The sequence below is a fragment of the Orycteropus afer genome, unplaced genomic scaffold (genome assembly GCF_000298275.1).
Source record: "Orycteropus afer afer isolate SDZICR_OR568_19922 unplaced genomic scaffold, OryAfe1.0 scaffold00064, whole genome shotgun sequence".
Classification (NCBI taxonomy): Eukaryota; Metazoa; Chordata; class Mammalia; order Tubulidentata; family Orycteropodidae; genus Orycteropus; species Orycteropus afer.
In genome coordinates, this window is record NW_006921651.1 from 2870271 (window position 1) to 2890547 (window position 20277).

A 20277-nucleotide genomic window follows, 5' to 3' on the forward strand; every position below is an offset into this window, starting at 1 on the left:
GCTTATTTACGCCAAGATATTTGGAAGACAGTTACTTGACCAACTGACTGGAAAAGATCCACGTTTGTGCCCATTACAAAGAGAGATGATTGAATTGAATGCAGAAATTATTGAACAATGTCATTAATATCAAAGGAAGTAAAATTTTGCTGAAGATAATTCAGATATGGTTGCAGTGGTACATCTACAGGGAACTGCCTGAAATTTAAGCCAGATTCAGAAGAGGACATGGAAAAAGGGATATCATTGCCGATCTCAGATCGATCTTGGCTGAAAACAAAGAATACCAGAAAGATGTTTACATATTTCTTGACTATGCAAAGGCATTTGACTCTGTGGATCATAACAAATTATAGATAACATTACAAAGAATGGGAATTCTAGAACACTTAATTGTGCTCATGAGGAACCCTCTACATAGACCAAGAGGTAGTTATTCAAACAGAGCAATGAGGATACTGCATGGTTTAAATGCAGGAAAAGTGTAAGGGTTATATTCTGTCACCATACTTATTCAGTCTGTATGTTGAGCAAATAATCTGAGAAGCTGGACTATCTGAAGAAGAATGCAGCATCAAGATAGGAGGAAGACTCATTAACTACCTGCGATATGCAGATGACACAACCTTGATTGCTGAAAGTGAAGAAGACTAGAAGCACTTACTGATGAAGATCAAAGACTCCAGGCTTCAATATGGATTACACCTCCGCATAAAGAAAACAAAAATCCTCACAACTGGAGCAATAAGCAGCATTGTGATAAAAGGAGAAAAGATTGAAGTTATTAAGGATTTCATTTTACTTGGATCCACAATCAATGCCCGTGGAAGCAGCAGTCAAGAAATCAAAAGATGTATTGCATTGGGCAAATCTGCTGCCAAAGACCTCTTTAAAGTGGTTAAGGGCAGAGATGTTATGTTGAAGACTAAGGTGCGCCTAACCCAAGCCATGGTATTCTCAGTAGCCTCGTATATATGCGAGAGCTGAACAATGAATAAGGAAGACCACAGAAGAGTTGATGCATTTGAATTGTGGTGTTAGCAATGAATATTAAATGTATCATGGACATCTAGAAGAAAGAAGTAATCTGTTCTGGAGGAAGTACAGCCAGAATGCTCCTTAGAAGCAAAAATATCCAGACTTCATCTCTCGTACTTTGATTATGTTGTCAGAAGGGACTAGTTCCTGGAGAAGGATATAATGCTGGGTGAAGTAGAAGGTCAGTGTAAAAGGGGAAGACCCTCAAAGAGATGGGTTGACACAGTGGCTGTGATGATGGGCTCAAAGTATCCAATGATCATGAGGATGGCGTAAGACTGGGCAAAGTTTCTTTGTGTTGTACATAGGGTCTTGATGTGTCAGCACTAACTCTATGGTACCTGGCAACAACAACATGCTTATATATGATATAAAACAAAGTATATCCTATCTTTTATAATAATCAACAGCTCATTTTGGGCTACTGAGAATGGGGTGACCTTTTACTCTCTTTTCTACCTTGTCAGGATCACATAAAACAGGTCATAAGCTCAATTGGCATAACATTCTATACAAAAACCTTGTTCCACATCCTACTTTGGTAAGTAGCAACTGGGATCTTAAAAGCTTACAAGCAGCCATCTAGATGCAGTGATGAGTCTCTCCTCATCCAGAGAAAAGAAGAATGAAGAAAACCAAAAACACATGGAAACAATTAGTCCAAGGGACTGGTGCACCATGGTATCCTCAGCCTATATGACTAAGAGACCAGAAGAACTAGATGGTGCCCAGCTACCACTGTCAACTACTCGGAGGGGGATCTATTTAGGAGATCCTGGATAGAGTGGGACAACAATGTGGAACAAAACTCAGAATCATTAAAAAAAAAAAAGGGATCAGGTTTGCTGGTCTGACAGAGCCTGGTGGAACCCCTGAGACTATGGCCCCTAGCCCCTTCATCTCTGGAATTGAACCCACTCCTGTGGTTTCCAGCCAAACAAAAGACAGGCATATTAGCTGAACACTTACATTAGGTAAGATACAGTCCTTGGAGAGATCAATCATGGGAGAATAGAAGGGCTGTGTATGCGCAGCTCAGGGGGCAGGAGTGCATGGGAGTGAAGGACACAGTGAAGAGGTAGCTATGGGGAGGAAGTGGGAGGGGAGCTGTTGCATTGTGGGAAATTTCAGTCAATGTCATGAGACAAAGTGTATGTGAACTACTGGATGGAAGATGAATTTGCTCTGTAAACTTCCACTCAAATCACAGGAAATATTAAAAAAAAAAAAAAAAAAAACAGGTCATAAATGCCAATGCCCCATCTGGGTGGGGTGTGTGTGTGTGTGTGTGTGTGTGTGTGAGTGCTCAGTCCTGTTTGCTTGTGTTGTAGGGTTGCATTTTAGAACAAACACTCCCCACTGGACTTCGAGATGAGAGGGGAGAAGCGATTAGAGTTGGGTCGTTTCCTTGAGTAGCCAAATATAAAACCTTACTACCCTGTGTGTAGACCTTGTGCCCGGCATCTCGGAGAACTGAGTCCAATGCCAAGGTGTCTGACTGCTCCTCCTCTTTGGTAACATCTCTTCCTCTCACTGAGACTTCTAGCTTCCCTGGCCATTTTGTTCTCCTCACTCTTGGAGTCAACCCAGGTCTACTGAATCAGAATCACTAGACAGAAGCCCGGGAACCAGCTCCCTATGGGGAGCTCTGATGCTGATGGGTGTCCTGCCATTGTGGATCTACAGCCCTCACTCTCTTCTGAGGGCAGACGAGAGGCAGGACTCCCTGTCTCTCCATCAGTTTTTTCCTCTTAACCACATACCTGGAAACATCATGGCAGACACCAGAGGAGTTAACAGGGATAGCCCAGAAGCTATGTGAGGGGACCCAGCCCTCCAACCTAGGCCTCTCCTAGGAGAGTAGCCTTTGGTGTGGGTTTAGGTGAAAGGGATAGGAACATGGAAACAGGAGGCCAGATTGGGCAGGGGGCTTTCTCCCCTCCTTCAGGAGCAGTCCCACCCACCTCCTGAGCCAGGTGAGCTTTCCAGAGCAGCGGGAGGTAGCAGCCCTGGAGAGCTTGAGGAGCACTGGGAACTAGGCTACAATGTGGCACTGAAATGCCTTCACTGTTAGAGGCCCGGCGATAAAAGTTTGCAAAGACCTCTTCCAATCGCCAATACCTTCTTAATCATTAATACTTCCCCTGCAGGTGTACCTCTTGTCCAGGAGTGATATTCATAGTGAGTTCTGAGGATCAACTGTGCAAAATAACCTGGGGTGGTTTGTTAAAGGAATCCCTGTGTAGTGCAAATGGTTAAGGGCTTGACTGCTAACCCAAAGGTTGGAGGTTCAAGTCCTTTCTTCACCTTGGAAGAAAGGCCTGGTGATCTACTGCCAAAAGATGACAGCCTTTGAAAACTGTGGAGCACAGCTCTGTTCTGATAAACATGGGGAGACCATGTGTCCGAGTCAACTCGACAACAATTAGTTTGGTTTTGCTTTGGGTTTTTAAAAATACAGGTGACCATAAGAATGAAGAAAACCAAAGATTCATGGAAATAATTAGTCCTAGTGACTGGTATACCATGCGATCCTCAGCCTATATGACTATGAGACCAGAAGAACTAGATGGTGCCCGACTACCACTGTCAACCACTCGGAGGGGGATCTATGTAGGAGATCCTGTATAGAGTGGGAGAACAATGTGGAATAAAACTCAAAATCATTTGGGGAAAAAAAAAGGGGGACCAGGTTTGCCTTTCTGATAGAGCCTGATGGAACCACTGAGACTATGGCCCCTAGCTGCCTTTCAGGTCTGGAATTGAACCCACACCTGTGGCTTCCAGCCAAACAAAAGACAGGCATACGTGTTGAACATTTACCTGAGGTAGATACACTCCTTGGAGAGAACAATCATGGGAGAAAGAAGAGCTATTTATGCACAGGGAGACAGCTCAGGGGGCAGGAGTGCATGGAGGATGGACACAGGGAAGAGGTAGCTATGGGGAGGAAGTGGGAGGGGAGCTGTTGCATTGGGGTAAATTGTAGTCAATGTCACGAGACAAACTGTATGTAAACTGCTATATGGAAAGTGAATTTTCTCTGAGTGGAAGGGGAGTACTCTCTTCACCCACATCACAATTAAAAATAAAAATAAAAAGAATGAAACAAACGGAAATAACTGCCATAAAAAAAGAAAAAATATATATATGTATGTTTGTGTGTGTGTGTGTGTGTGTGTGTGTGTGACCAAGTTCCCTAAGCCCAAGTCCACTTATGCACAATTTCCAAGGGTGGGGTCCAGGCACATGCACTTATGGAAAAGCCCCTGGTGGAATCTTACTTACTCTAAAGTTTGAGAATAATTGGTCTAGTGGAAGTTAGCTACCTCAAATAATATATGTTTTAATGACCCAGGAATGTATGTTCACATATAAACAAAAAGAAGTTACAACCACTTATAATCCCACCATCCTAAAATAATCATCCCTGGCATTTTATTCAGTGCCTCTCTAGACCACACACATGCACACATATGTAGACATATGTGTGTGTGAATATATATATGTGTGTATATATGTATGCATGTACATGTATATGTGTGTACCCATCAGCCACTCCTCAGAAGGAAGATTGAGCAATCTACTTCCATAGTGATACTGCTTCAGAAACCCAAGGAGGGGTCACTAAGAGTCAGACTTGACTTGATGGCAGTGAGTTTGGTTTGGTTTTTTGGTTGTGTGTATCTAACACTGTGCTAAGCCCTGAGGAGAGAGATGAGAAAAAGAATGGGCCCAGCTATTGAGCCCCCCACAGTCATGTTAGATGATGATTGGGACAGTTTGGTGCCCAACCATGGTCACCTCCTCACCTGCTCTGACTTTCTTCCCACAGGTCTACATCATCAATGTGACCTGGTCCGACTCCACCTCCCAGACCATCTATCGGAGGTACAGCAAGTTCTTTGACCTGCAGGTGAGTTTATCTGAGTTCAGCGGTTGCCCAGTTCCACCAGTGTGCTCAGAGTCCCTGATAGACTGGCCCCTGTCCTGCCCTTGTTGATCTGAAGAGCATCCTGCCCGAGCTCTCGGAGTCAGAGGAAGGTGGGAGCAGAGAGACAGATGATGGTGTCTGCGGGCTGAACTGGGCTGGTCTCAGTCTGGGATATTGCAGGCAGACAGTTGGGGCTTTGTTGGATTCCTCAGATGGTCCTAACAGTCGTGCTTTGTCACCCATCTTTGCCTGAGGGCTAGGAAACCACAGTGGAGAAGGCAGGAGGATGACTGTGGGTGCTACATGCATGAGCAGACATGTGTCTAGAAACACCAGGGTAAGACACAAACTGCCACATCATTGCAGGCAAAGAAGAGCAAACACACAGAGAAAACCAAAACAGAAAATAAGCAATTTCTTGAACTGCAGACAAACTGGGCATATCATTGTGTCTGTCTAATTGAAAAGGACTCTTGCCTCGCTGTTTGTGTTTATGTGTGTGATATGTATGTGTCTCTAATATACATGTTCATATAGATGGTAGGATGGTCCCATAGCTGCCAATGCAGACTCCTTCCTTGGTGCTGATTACTTTAGTTAGGCCTTCTTTGGTTACAGATGACAACTTTCTGCTCATGCTGGCTTAGGCAAAAGGGGGACTTGGTTGAAAGGATAGACTGGGGGAGATTATGCGGTTGACCAGATGGTGAGAAGAGTAGTGAAAGGGGGCTTCAAAAACACTTAGAACCAGGGGCTGCTTTCCCTCTGCCTTGTCCCTGCTTTCCTCTGGGCACTGTCCTCAGCTACTTCTACCTCATACCCTTTCTCCCACACCCTGAGAAAACTGACTGTCACAAGTTCCCAAATTTTACATCCTGTGGCTGCCAAGAGTGAGAGAGACCAACTCTCTCTCAGTTCCAAATTGAAAAATCCAAAGGAAGACTCTGATTCGCCAGCTTGAGTCAGATGTCCTCTGTGGACCAATCAGTATGGCCATGGGTCAGGGGTTATGTAGCATAGACATGGCCATTAGGGGACCAACCCCTGTATATCAGAGGCAGGTACCAGGGAAAGGAGAATCATTGTGAGTTGGGTAACAACCCTTCCTGTACTAGTAAGGGAAAGCCAAGTTGTTCTAGATTCTTCCTTAAGACCATGAGCCTGGTTTTGGCCAATAAAAATGCAAAGAGACACCCATTCTTGGCACCTCACAACTAGGGTTTACTGTTTCCTGTGCTAGGGCTTTGATGGTGAGTCATTTTGGAGAGACCATGCCTTGTATGCTTGCCTCCTAGTATCTGAGTTTTATACCATAGTCCGTATTGCTCTTCCTATGAGAAGAGTCAAAGGTAAGTCCACTTCCTGTATTAAAAATCTTCTCTTAATCCAATAAAATGGGATTGAAAGCCACTCCTTATTCTCCTGCCTTCTTCCTCTTTCCTCCTTAGTTCCTATCCAGTCTCCTTGGGTCCTTCAGGCATAAACTGGTAGGATTTGCTGATACCCATCAATGGGTGTAGTGTACTGGACAGGAAATGATAACTCAGTTGGGGAGAGGGAACCCTGAAAGGACTCATTGATGAGCCAGAGGGGGTCCAAAGTCAACGGAAACTCCCAAATCAGAATGTTTCTTCCCCCCTTTCAGAATCTCATGAGAAAGGAATGCAGCCTCCCCACCTCTCCCTTGTCTGGAGGGCTCATTTCCTGTGTGTCAAGAGGGGACATATAAGCATAGAGCAGCTTATGAGATGTGCTGGGCTCTAGCCTTGGAATGGCCATGACCATGGCCAGGTTTGTACATCAGGGCCATTGCCACCCTTCAGATGCAGTTTGGGAAGGGTTGAGGGTGGTTCTTTGGAATTTAACCTTTGAGCCAAGTATAACAACATTGGTAACCCATTTTACCGAACTCATGCCATAATGACTTTTAGTGGTGTTCATGTTGGAAAGCCTTCCTTATCTTTCAGGGTCACTGATTTCAATATGGCAGCCCCTACAGAGTAGTTAAGGAGCCCTGGTGGTACAGTGGTTAACTGCTTGGCTGCTAACCGAAAGGTCTGCAGTTCGAACTCATCAGCTGCTCCATGGTAGAAAGATGTGGCAGTCTTCTGTAAAGATTACAGGTTTAGAAACCCTATGTGGGAGTTCTACTCTGTCTTACAGGGTTGCTATGAGTCAGAATTGATTCAATAGCAACATATTTGGTTTTGGTTTTATAGAGAAGTTATAAATGAAATAGCTAGCTCCATCTCTGGTCATTGGTCACCCTCAGAACTCAGCTTTCTGAGAGGCTATGTAGGAGAGTAGCTTAGAGCTTAGATGTTGGGGACATTTTGCCTGGAGCTGGTTACTGGTTCTGTCAGTATGTGCCCCTGAATAGGTTACTTCTCTAGGCTCACTTTTCTCATCTGTAGAACGGAGAATTAAATAGTACCCACCTAGTAGGGTTGTTGTGAGAATTAAGTGAATATTTTTCCTTGTATTTTGTTGTATATTGAGTTACCCTGATGTGAACTAGGTGACAAGGATGTTGGGCTGCACAGTTGGAAGTCTGGGTACTTAGGACCTACTGTTATTGTGTTGCTTTGTTGTTTCTGTCACTTTGCTTTACTCTGTACTGATGAGCTGCTCTGGTCCCAATTCTGATCAGAATGTTCCGAGTCATGGAAGCCACGGGTGCTGTCTCTCTGGAGCTTGCCTTTGGGTAGGATGGGAGTCTGTTGGGAGCAGGGTATGGCCCAGAGGAGTGGTGATCTCAGTAATATTTAGCTCCTCCCATTTTTGGCTAAGCCCTACGTTGGAACCCTGGAAGTCCTGGGTTCACTAAGCCAGCCTAGAGGAAACTGCTTAGCTGGCTCTGCCAACTCATGGTTCTGGATCTTGTCAGGAACACAGATCCCTTTGTGTACCTTGTGGAAGCCCTCTCCCCAAGAAAAGAGCACCCAGAGGCACTTTGGAAGAAAAACCTGGTGATCCGCTTCCAGGAAATCAGCCATTGAAAATCCTGCGGAGCACAGTTTTACTTTGACACACATAAGGTCACCATGAGTCAAAATTGAATTGACAGCAAATGGTTATATACATTTTCCTCTACAATGTCAGTTGTTCACTTTATGGGCCCCCGGCAAAGAACCACCAAGCTAAATAAGCTTAGAGCATTCCTCATATATTCACAGATTGTACACTTGGGCACCATGGGGGTAGGGGAGCTTTATACATGATGTTCAGATAATAATGGTGAGCTTGGACACCACTTTGATAGACCCATCAGTCCCTTTCCTACCACTAGTTGGTTTCTTTGTCTCCAGCATGGGTCTCCCATACTTTCCTTCTCTCCTCAAATGGTGTCATATACTCCTGGTGGAGGTTAGGTTACCCTGAGAAGGCCTTGGACTCTGGCTTTCTAATGTAACCAGGGAATCATGTGCAAAGTGATACTGCATAGGCCCTGACCCTTCTCAGGTGCTGCTGGGTTAAGGGCCATGGACTATGTGCAGATTCACTTTCACTTGGACTAGCATATGTGTCCTCCACTGTCCACTTCTCTCTGTGGGGCAAATGGGGAGATGGACAAGCCCTGTGCTGTCCTGCCCTTCACACCCTGCAGCCACTGAGGCCGGAGAGGCTCAAGCACCAGGCAGCATTTGAAGGGTACTTTGTTATTGAGGTAGTCAAATGCCTTAGGCACTATGCCACCAGAGCTCCCCCCCCCCCTTTTTTTTTTGGTTTGTTATAGAGCTGAGAGCTGGTTTTTCCATTTCTCTCCATTCAGGTTCCACATCAACATAGTGCTATCCCCTCACACCCCAGCCTGTGTGCAAGCTCAGGCAAGTTTGAGGCCAAACATCACCCTGGGATATCATCCTCCAAGGAGAACCTACTGCTCTATGTGTGGAGCTCAGGAATGAGCAAGCTAAGGCACCCTCCCAGGCAGCCAGCCCTGAGAGGGTACAGATAGGAAGGAAGCAAGAGCAGAAGGGTTTGTGCTCGGAGGAGAGCCAGTGTCTCTTTGAGATGACCCATGGCTTTAATGGATCCTCGACAGGATACTTAGAATTGCCGTGGAGCAAACCCTTTGGGTTTCCTAGGTGGTAAATCTTTACAGAAATAGATTGCCCAGTCTTCCTTCCATGGAGTAGCTTGTGGGTTTGAACGGCCAACTATTCAGTGGGGTGGGGGAAGTCATGGAGATGGGGGAGAGAAACACAGATAACCTGATAACTGCTCATTCCATCCTTATCTGAAGCCTTAGGCCTGTACAGAGCAGATTCCTTTATCTTTGTATTCCCCTCCCATCCCCATCCCCCACACAATTCACTTACTGACTTCCTGCTACTCTCAAGACCCTGGGTTAGGGTTGCCAGATAAAATACAAGATGCCCAGTTAAATTTGAATTTCAGGTAAGCAATGAATAATTTATTAGTGTAAGTCTGTCCCAAATATTACATGGAGGAATATACTTATACTAAAAAAATAAATTTGTTGTTTCTCTGAAATTTAAATGTAACTGGGCATCCTGTATTTTTATTTGCTAAATCTGGCCACCCTGCCCTAGCTGTGTGTGAGTGATGAGTGTGGAAGTAAAAGGATGAATGATCCAGGCTGGCTTGGATATGAGTGGGTTGGCCTGTGCTAAGGCCTCTAGTGGTGTAGTGGGCAAGACATTTGGCTGCTAACCAAAAAGGTCGGTGGTTCAAACTCACCAGCAGCTCCGTGGAAGAAAGGTGAAGTGGTCAGCTTCCATAAAGATATACAGCCTTGGAAACCAGTGGGGGTTCCTATGAGTCAGAATTGACTCGATGGCAAAGAGTTTGGTGTTTTGTTTTTTAAGGCCTCTGATGCATTTCCTCTTTGCTGAGCAGAAAACACGAAGTTGAGAAGGAGGACATGTTCCTTCCTTCTAAGAGTCTATGTGTTGTGGAGAAGGCAGCTTTTCAAGCAATGAAAAACAAACAAACAAACAAAACAAAAATCACTGCTATCAAGTCAATTCTAACTCATAGAGATCCCCTTTGGGTTTCCGAGGCAGTGAATATTTAAAATAGATTGCCCAGTCTTCCTTCTGCAGAGTGGCTGGTGGGTTTGAACCGCCAACCTACTGGTTAGTAGTCAAGTGTCTTAGGCACTATGCCAGGAGAGCTCCATTTAAGCAATGAAGGCCACAATAAGTGAAATAAATACTAGATCAAGGTGCAAGCAATATGCTATGGTATGAAGTGGAATGAAAGAGTTATGTATGTATAATGCTACAAAGAAAGGTACCATAAGATACAAGGAAACCTTATACTTGGCATCAGGGCAGGCTTCTCTGAAGAAGCGAGTTTAACTGACAGATCAGTGCATCAGAGCAATATCCTTTCACCATACATATTTAATCTGTATGCTGAGCAAATAATCCAAGAAGCTGAACTACATGAAGAACACAGCATCAGGATTGGAGGAAGACTCATTGAAAACTTGTGTGCTATGCAGATGATACAGCCTTGCTTGCTGAAAGTGAAGATGACTTGAAGGACTTACTGATGAAGATTAAAGGCTACAGTCTGCAGTATAGATTACAACTCAACGTAAAGAAAATAAAAATCCTTACAACTAGACCAATAAGCAGGATCATGATAAATGGAGAAAAGATTGAAGTTGTCAAAGATTTCATATTACTTGGATCCACAATCAACACCAATAGAAGCAACAGTCAAGAAATCAGATGATGTTATTGCACTGAGCAAATCTGCTCCAAAAGACTCTTTAAGGTGCTGCAGAGCAAAGATGTCTTTCTTTGAAGACTAAGGTGTGCCTAACCCAAGGCATGGTGTTTACAGTTGCCTCATATACATGTGAAAGCTGGACAATGAGTTAGAAAGACCACAGGAGGGTTGATGCTTTTGAGTTGTGGTGTTGGCGAAGAACACTGAAAGTATGTGGACTGCCAGAAGAACTAACAAATCTGTCCTGGAAGAAGTGCACCAGGAATGTTCCCTGGAAGTGAGAATGGCCAGACTTCGTCTCACCTACTTTGGTCATGTTGTCAGAAGGGACCATTCCCTGGAGAAGGATACTATGCTTGGTAAAGTGGATGGTCGGTGAAAAAGTGGAAGACCCTTGACAAGATGGATTGACATAGTGGCTGCAATAATGGGCTAAGGTATAGCAAGGATTGTGAGGCTGGCACAGGACCAGGCAGTGTTCCGTTCTGTTGTACATAGGGTTGCTGTGAGTTGGAGCTGACTGGATGGCACCGAACAGCAACAACATTTTACTTTTGAGGTTAGGAATTCTTTTGTGATTTTAATGGGAGCAGAAGGCCCTCTTCTCATGACCAGTGCATGAATGCCCATATACAATTCTAGTAATTCAGTCACAGGAGCTCTGGTGGTATAGTGCCTAAGGCATTTGACGCTAACCAGAAGGCTGATGGTTCAAACCCACCCCACTCCTCTGAAGGAAGACTGGGCAGTCTACTTCCGTAGAGACACCACCTCAGAAACCCAAGGAGGGGTCACTATGAGTCAAATAATGCCCCTGAAATCAGTCCATCCAGGGCCACCAGGATAAGACTCTGTGTTCCTCCCGAGACGTGCTTCTCTCGCCATATCTTCTGCCTTGAGCTTTCAGACTCAAGTTGGTAGTTCTACCTCCTCTGCACACAAGAGACTCTGCACATTGAGCCCACCCCTCTTCCTACCCACTCGGAAGTTTTGGGTGTGGAAGTTTTAGACCTGTGCTGTTCGATGTGGTAGTTACTAGCCACAGTGGCTATTTGCATTTTAATTAATCAAATTTAAATAGTTCCTAGGTTGTACTAGCCACATCGCAAATGCTCAGTAGCCATGGTGGCTAGTGGCTAAATAGTTGGTATTGCAGATCTGGAACATGTCCATCATCATGGAAAGTTCTGTTGGACAGCACTAGTGTAGACTGGGACTGGGACATACAGCAACTCAGTCCAGCATTGTCCCCACCCCAGAGCGCTCTGCCACCCTCCCAGTCCCCCTCCCCGGTTGCCCTCTACAGTCATCTAAAGCCCCAGCGGGAAGAGGGAGACTGTGTTCCAGCATGATTTACTCCATTAGCAGCATTTCAGTTTGACAGCTTTCCAAACACCTCTTCTGGAAACCCAGTCAGTTTCTAGGGAGAGCTTTTATAAGGGCATTTCAGATGCCAAGTTGGAAAGAGGTGAGGCTCTTGGTCTCTGAGTGGAAATTGGTTTCTTCTAAAAATAACCCTCCACTCAGCCCTATCTGATCAGGAAGGGGACCTGTCCCAGAGGGAGCTGGTCAGGTCAGAGTCCGATGTTGAGGTTTGTTTGGTTGTAAAGAGATTTAGTTGCTTGGAGGCACAGTTAAGCAGAAGAGTATAAAAATGATGAGGGGTTGGCACTGGGGTAGGGGTGGTGCTGACGCTGCATCTGACCTCCTCTAACTTCACAAGTAGGGCAGGGGATCAAGATCAACAAACCTAAGGCTGATTCCTATGAGGCAGAGGTCAGACCTGTCTCCACCCTCCAAACTTTTTAGCAATTATGACACCAGTGGTCCGTTCCACAGCACTCTCTACTTCTCTGCTGGGTTTGATAATTTGTTGCAATGGACACACAACTCACAGATAATACTCGTGATTATGGGTTTTATTAGGGAAGTAACAGGTTACAATTCAGGATCAGGAAAGACTCAGAATACCGTTCTTTGATCAGGACAGCCTCCCCTCAGCCATGCCCAAAGGCAGGTCTCTCTCTGGCCTTTGGCCTGGCCTCTGCCTAGTTCTGGCAAGTATTACAAAGATCTTTTAACTCTGCTGATAAATTCCTAGAGGTACCCAACGCCGCCAGTAAGCCTCAGCCCGAAGGCACCCAACTTTCTCACTGTGCTCTGTGGGTCAGCGAGCCTACCATCACTGATAAATGCCCTGAGGGTTCCCACTCTGCAAGCAAGCCTTCTGCCTGAAGCCACTCAGCTTTCTTGCTCCCTGGGCTGGGAAGCCCACGGCTCTGTCTCATGCCATCTCTTAGTTCTGTTGCCTCTGCTGCTACCGTTTTTTGTTCTGTGGTATCACAGCTCTCTGTCTCCTAGATCAAGGAGGTTCAGTGCAGAGATCTCAAGTCCAAAGGACACATGCCACTCCTGGCCCTTCTTTCTTGATGGTAGTGAGATCTCTTCCCCCCACCCCCACCTCCTTTTGCTTCTGGGATGGCTTATTTTAAGACTAGTGAGATGGCAAAACTGACCACACCTTAGGGTTCCATATACCTTATTTGCGTTGTCCCTCCCCACATATACAGAAGACTACATATCAGAAGACTAAGGTGTACCTGACCCAAGCCATGGTATTTTCAATAGCCTCATTTGCATATGAGAGCTGGCCAGTGAATAAGGAAGACCACAGAAGAATTGATGCATTTGAATATGGTGTTGGCAAAGACTACTGAATGCACCATGGACTGCTAGAAGAACAAACAAATTTGTCTTTGAGGAAGTACAGTCAGAATGCTCCTTAAAAGTGAGAAGGGCCAGACTTTGTTTCTCGTACTTTTGCCACATTGCCAGAAGGGACCAGTCCCTGGAGAAGGATATCATGCTTGGTAAAAGTAGAGAGTCAGTGAAAAAGGGAAAGACCTTCAAAGAGATGGATTGACACAGTGGCTGTGTCAATGGACTTAAGTATGACAGTGATTGTAATAATGGCTCAGGATTGGGCAGTGTTTCATCCTGTTGTACATAGGGTCCCTATGAGTCAGAACCAACTTGATGGCATCCAACATCACCACCCCGCAAGGGTGTCATACACCTTATTTATATTATTGGCAACCTGTCCGATAATATAAATTGGTGGGCCACAAGCACCTCACATTTGCATAGTCCCACCCAGTCATCTTGTGAGAGTCACAAAGACCATGGTTGGAAAGGCCTTACTAAGCAATTCACTTCACCACAAGGAGGAAGAGAGTAAGGGGCAACAGAAGACCTTAAGATACCTTTTCATTGGAAACTGGGCCATATTTTCAGTGTCTATAAATTTCCTTGCACCGCTCCTTCACATGTCTCCACCATGGCCTGGCCCCTGCCTGCTGAGGAAGGACCGGAAGGCTCTCTGAAATCCTGGCTCCATTGAAGGTTGTTTCACAATCTGACCTACAAGGCACTGGGCTGGAGTAATTGCTCTGTAAACAGTGGCTCCGAGGTGCTGCTGGCCCTTTAGTCTGAACTCCATCCAGTTAGTGCATAGGGTCAATATTTGATCAGAGCCAGGAGAGGCCCTTTTTTATTCCCCTGCATTGCTTGGAAGATAGAGTTAAGAGAGTTGTTCAGATCTTCTCATTTGCTCAAAGGGACTTAACCTATTTTAAAGAGCTTTTATCTTCCTTATTCATCCCTCTAGACTCCCCACTCAGCTCACACACTTTCCAGCTCTCAAGTAGCCAGGCAAATGATGGATGAACAAAACTGTAATCCCTGGATCACTAATAACTGGCTTTGAGATCTGTGTGTGTGTGTGTGTGTGTGTGTGTGTATGTGCCTGTTATGATATGACAGGATTTATAGGATCATAAGGGCATTGATGGAATACCAATTGAGATGTTTCAACAAATGGATGCAATGCTGAAAGCACTTACTTATTTATGCAAGGAATTTGGAAGACAGCTACTTGGCCAACCAACTGGAAGAGATCCATATTTGTGTCCATTCCAAAGAAAGAGATCCAGCAGAATTCAGAAATTATAGAACAATGTCATTAATATCACACACAAGTAAAATTTTGCTGAAGATAATTCGAAAATGGTTGCAGAGGTACTTTGACAGGGAACTGCCAGAAATTCAAGCCAGATTCAGAAGAGGACATGGAATGAGGGCTATCATTGCTGAAGTCAAATGGATCTTGACTGAAAGCGAAGAATACCAGAAAGATGCTAACCAGTGATTTATTGACTATGCAAAGACTGTGTGGATCATAACAAATTATGGATAACACTGCAAAGAATGAGAATTCCAGAACATTTCATTGTGCTCATGTGGAAGCTGTACATAGCCCAAGAGACAGTTGTTCAAACAGAGCAAGGGGATACTGCATGGTTTAAAGTAAGGAAAGGTGTGTGTCAGGATTGTATCCTTTCACCACATTTATTCAATCTATATGCTGAGCAAATAATTGGAGAAACTGAACTATATGAAGAAAACCATGCCATCAGGATTGGAGGAAGACTCATTAACACCTGAAATATGCAGATGGCACTTGCTTGCTGAAAGTGAAGAAGATTTGAAGCACTTACTGATGAAGATCAAAGACTCCAGCCTTCAGTATGGGTTACACCTCAACATAAAGAAAACAAAAATCCTCACAACTGGACCAATAAGCCACATCATGAAAAATAGAGAAAGGATCGAAGTTGTCAGGGATTTCATTTTACTTGGATCCATAATCAACACCCATGGAAGCAGCAATCAAGAAATCAGATGGCATATTGCACAGGGCAAGTCTGCTGCAAAAGACCCCTTTAAAGTGTTAAAAAGCAAAAGATGTCACTTTGAGGACTAACGTACACCTCACCAAAGCCATGGTATTTTCACTTGCGTCATATGCATGTGAAAGCTAGACAGTGAGTAAAGAAGGACTAAGAGGAATTGATGCATTTGAATTATGGTATTGGTGAAGAATACTCAATATACCATGGTCTTCAGAACAATGAACCAAGCTGTCTTGGAAGAAGTACAGCCAGAATGTTCCTTAGAAGCAAAATGGCCAGACTTCATCTCAAGTACTTTGGACATGTTATCAGGAGGGTCCAATCCCTGGAGAAGGACATCATAATTGGAAATGTAGAGAGGGTCAGTGAAAAAGGGGAAAGACCCTCAATGAGATGGATTGACACAGTGGCCGCAACAGTCAGGTCAAACATAGCAACAGTTGTGAGGATAGTGCAGGAATAAGCAGTGTTTTGTTTTGTTGTACGTAGTGTCTCTGTGAGTCAGAACCAACTCAGTGGTACCTAACAACAATAACAATAGGATCATTGGGTTTTTGGAGTTAGAGGAGTTCTTATCCCAGGTTCCTCACTTTGCAGGTAAAGAACTGTGTGTATTTTTTATGCATGGAATTTATATGAACCTCAGTTTGGTTTGAAGTTCCGAGCAAGCCTCAGCTGAAGTCAAGCTGGGGTGACTGGTATGTGCCGGGGGTCAATCTGAGAGTTGAAGAGGGGGAACAGCCTCCGGCAGGGTCTCTGTCTTTTAATCATCATGCAAGGCTCTGTGTATTGTGTGAGATCACTGACCCTCCTCTAAAGTCTGGAAGACCAAAGCTTGGGAAGGTAACTTGCCAAGAGCCAAGAATGATTTTATACCAATGATACCAGAGAGTTTTGGTGCCCTCCCCGACCATGCTGGTGTGGCAGTTCCCGCTCCAGCAGCTGTGCTTTACTGTTACTGTTCACATCCCTTGGACAGAGGAGAGCATTGACTAAGGTTGGTCACCAGTTCCAGGAAAGCACTGAGGGCCTCATATTGTTAGCCACAAAGAATATGGGAAACAACCTCAATGACCATCCACAGAAAATAACCAAGTAAACTCTGGTGCTTTCAAATTACTTAGGACAACAGTTAAAACAAATGAGATTGATCCAAATGTAAGTCTGTGGTTGGCTGTCTAAGAAATGCTAATGAATAGACAATGCAAGTTTCCAAACAATATTTTCAATACTATAGCAATTATGCAAAAAAAAAAAAAAAGCCCTCAAGAGATATATTTTTTGCAGATACATGTACAGATATCCAGTGAATATTTTAACAAGATCTAGAAGGATGTACTCCAAATTGACAACAGTTATCTCTGGAGGAGTGTTCGGGATATTGATAAGGAGCAGGGCTTGGTCAAAGGGGAACTTTGCTTTATCCATAATGTTCTACTTTTTTTCAGAAAGAATGTATTTGTGTGTTATTTGCAAAATTAAAATTTTATCATTGAAAAGACGTTAATGGGGAGGATGGGGAAAGTGGGAGGTCTAACATAAATTATTCCTCTCATGGTCATTACAGTACAATGAGACAGATAACACAAAGACTGAGGAAAAAAAGACATCAAGAACGTATCTAACGAGAGAAAGAAAATGAAATGAATCATTAAAATCACATTACCTCAGATTTCCTGGACCATCTTTCTAGATCTTTCCTGTGGAATGTGACTTGTTAGAGCCCATTAGAAGCCCCGGGGACCGGACCGAATTATTTTGTCAAACTGGAATCTTGTATTCAAATATTTCTAAAAACACATGAATATTGAGTGTTCTTTCATCATGACGAAACCATAATCAGAATTGCATAGTTGTGGAGTGCAGTGGTTAAGGGCATGTACTCCAGGGCAGGAGAGTTGGCTTCGAAGACCAGCTCCAACACTTCCTCATTTATCTTTGGTGAGTTATTTAACTACTCTGCCTCAGTTTTCTCATATGTATAATGGAGATAATAAAAACACCCACCCCATGAGATAATTGTAAGACTGAAATGAGGCAATCTGTGTGAAAAAAAAGAAAAGAAAAAACCAACCTACTGCCATCCAGTCAATTCCGACTCATAGCAACCCCCATTGGGTTTCCGAGGCAGTAAATCTACAGAAGTAGATTGCCCAGTCTTGCTTCCACAGAGTGGCTGGTGCATCTGGTTAGCAGTCAGGTACCTTAGGCACTGTGCTACCAGAGCTCCTTCCAATCCATATAAAGCCTTTAGAATAGGGACTAGTGCAGAGACTCCAGACAGGGAAGCTAAAACCTCACGGGTTAGACCCTAAGAATCTTAACTCCAAGAGCAAACAGCTGGAGGCAGAGGTTTCTTCCTGTGTCCTGTTGGCACAGACAGGGGCAGATTACCCAGTAATCAAAGTAAGCAAGGGCTTATTTGTGCTTACTTACTAATCTGTAGGGAACAATTTCACATGGGTGAAAAAACAAGTGAAACTCTTAATTACAGATTAGCAAGTAAGCACAAGTAAGCCTGTGCTTACCTTGCTTTTTGGGTGCTCCATCCCTATCAGGGATTATAAATTTGAAAAGAGTCTTTGATTCTGTAGGAAGGTGCTGAGGGGTTGGGAGAGAGACAGATGCCAGTCATACCAAGTAGCAGAATCTTTGATGTGGTAAAAAACACATGAAGTTGTTCACTACAGATTAATAAGTAAACACAAGTAAGCCTGTGCTTACTTTGCTTATTGGTTAATCTGACACTGTACAGATCTCACTTTTACCTAACAGCTCTATCTGCCCGTAGGCAGGAGAGGCAGGTGGAGGTGGGAAGGGTTTCCTGGACACCGGGCAAACTGCTTTCGATCTTCACAGTTTAATTACCAGCCCATCTTCCTTCCAGCAATAATGTTAGGAAAACACTAGTTTTAAAAAAAAAAAAAAAAAAAAATTATTACTGGTCAACAGCTTTTCCATGCTCCTGGAAAGAGGCATCTGATGGAACATGGCGGGGGGGGGGGGGGGGGGGATTCCAGGGGCTCCTGGGAATTCAGGACTGCTGCCCTTCCCCCTCGGAATGGTTTCCTTTCATCTTGCCCCTGTGGCCTGAGGGTGAACTCCAACTTCCTTGGTGTCTCTCCTCATTTCCTCTTCAGTGGGTCCTTCAGAGAGTGTTGGGAGTGGGTCGAATGTCTGTTCTGGGAGATGTGGTACCGTGAGACCGGCTCAGGATGAGAAGGCTACTTACCATTGGGTTGCAATCCTGGGGTGACCTGGTGTCTGGCTAGAGGGCCCTGGGAAAAGTTGGGTTTATTTCTCCTGTTTAAGCAGATGGAGTTTCCAAATGTGCGGCGTTTCCTTCTGCACCTTTCCCAACCCTGTGGGTTTGGGAAGAACCTTGCGCATACTGTGGGACTCAGGACCTGGCCCTGAACAGATGGAGAGAAGCCTCCCTGGGGAGGGGGATGGTGGGGGGGCATACTCTCTGGGGGAGGGTCTCTGCACATCGGTGCACAAAAGGAAATAGAGACGTGAACAAGCGTCCTGAGAACTGCACACACCGGGGCTGCTGTCAGAACTTTCCACCCAGGTAGAGCTCATGGATATAGAGAAAGGAGGAACTTGTCAGACACTAAAGCAGCCCAGAGTGTGGGACACTTGCCAGACTGCAGGCTTTCTTGGGAACTTCATTGCTCCTACACAGACAAGTGCTTGGTCTGTAAGCACCCTTTTGGGTACCTGTGTGCATTTGGGGTGTGGCCTGCAGGTGACCTTGGCACATGCCTCCCAGGCCCAGGGAGTTTAGTGACAACCGTTCCTAACAGATAAAAGGTCCTGTCAGGTCAGACCCTCATTTGTGCACTGAGAAGTCAGAAGCCATCTTGTTCTCTCCACTTTTCTTGGCTGATCACTCCACCTTTCCTGGGCCAGGCTGGGATTTGTACACTTTGGGGAGAAACCTGCTTTGTAGACATTGGGAAAAATTGTAAAAGAAGCTGGAATGTCCTGTGAGTATTAAACTTTAGCACTGATTATTGGCTCAAAACTTCTGGGTGAAGTCTTGTGAGTGTGGGCACTATGGGACTTGGGGGCTGATGAGAATGTTTTTTCAGGGGGCAGAACTCAGCTTTGTGCAAATATCATAATATGGGAGGTGCAGGCTTACCATCCACATTAACCATGTCTGCTGGAAAGTCTAGCATAGAATTGTGAAGTTTTCCAACCAGAAGGCCTTTAGAGTCATCTGCTAGAATGATGAGTATCTGGCACTCATACTGTCCAATCTCATGCCCACAACAGACATCATTAATTGATGATGGCACTCTTCATTCTCTGCCCAGGTAGACATTATTAATCAATTATGAGCCCAGATGTGGTCTCAGACGCTGAAAAACAAAAATTATCTTTGGGCAGTTACTGCTAATTGGCAATGGCATCTTGAGATGACACTGATTCGCCATCTTCTGATCTAGTCCATTTCTCTTATTTGCCAGATGAGGAAATGAAGGAGACAAGTCAGGAGAAGGGACTTGTCCAAAATTACATAACCAGAAAGTCACAACAGGACTAGAACTCACGTGATCTAGTTTCTAGTTAGTTTCTCTGTGGAATTGTAGCCTCCCACCCAGAAGTCCTGGTTCTGTTTTTGGCTCCAGAGGGCAAGATGCTTTTGCATCAGCCAGAGAACTCCTGGTGGGAGAGGGAAGCATGCATCCTCCCTGGAGAGGACTTGTCTGGAGAGAGACTTGCAGAAGTCTCTTCTCTAGCTCCCTGGAGGATTGGATGGCAGCTCCCTCACAGTACTGGGCTGCTACATGGAGCTCGGCCCACACCTCCTGCCCACTGGCCTGCCTGCCTCCCCAC

The 20277-nt window shown here is 44.8% G+C and overlaps 1 protein-coding gene across 1 annotated transcript in view; it reads left to right on the top strand.

Annotated features, from left to right (window-relative positions):
* The window catches only part of SH3PXD2A (SH3 and PX domains 2A), a 282207-nt gene that overhangs the window by 69284 nt on the left and 192646 nt on the right, over positions 1-20277 (top strand). Inside the window, exon 2 of the mRNA XM_042780829.1 lies at positions 4874-4954. Within this exon, the coding sequence (XP_042636763.1) occupies positions 4874-4954 (81 nt within the window). The remainder of the gene's footprint in view (positions 1-4873; positions 4955-20277) is intronic.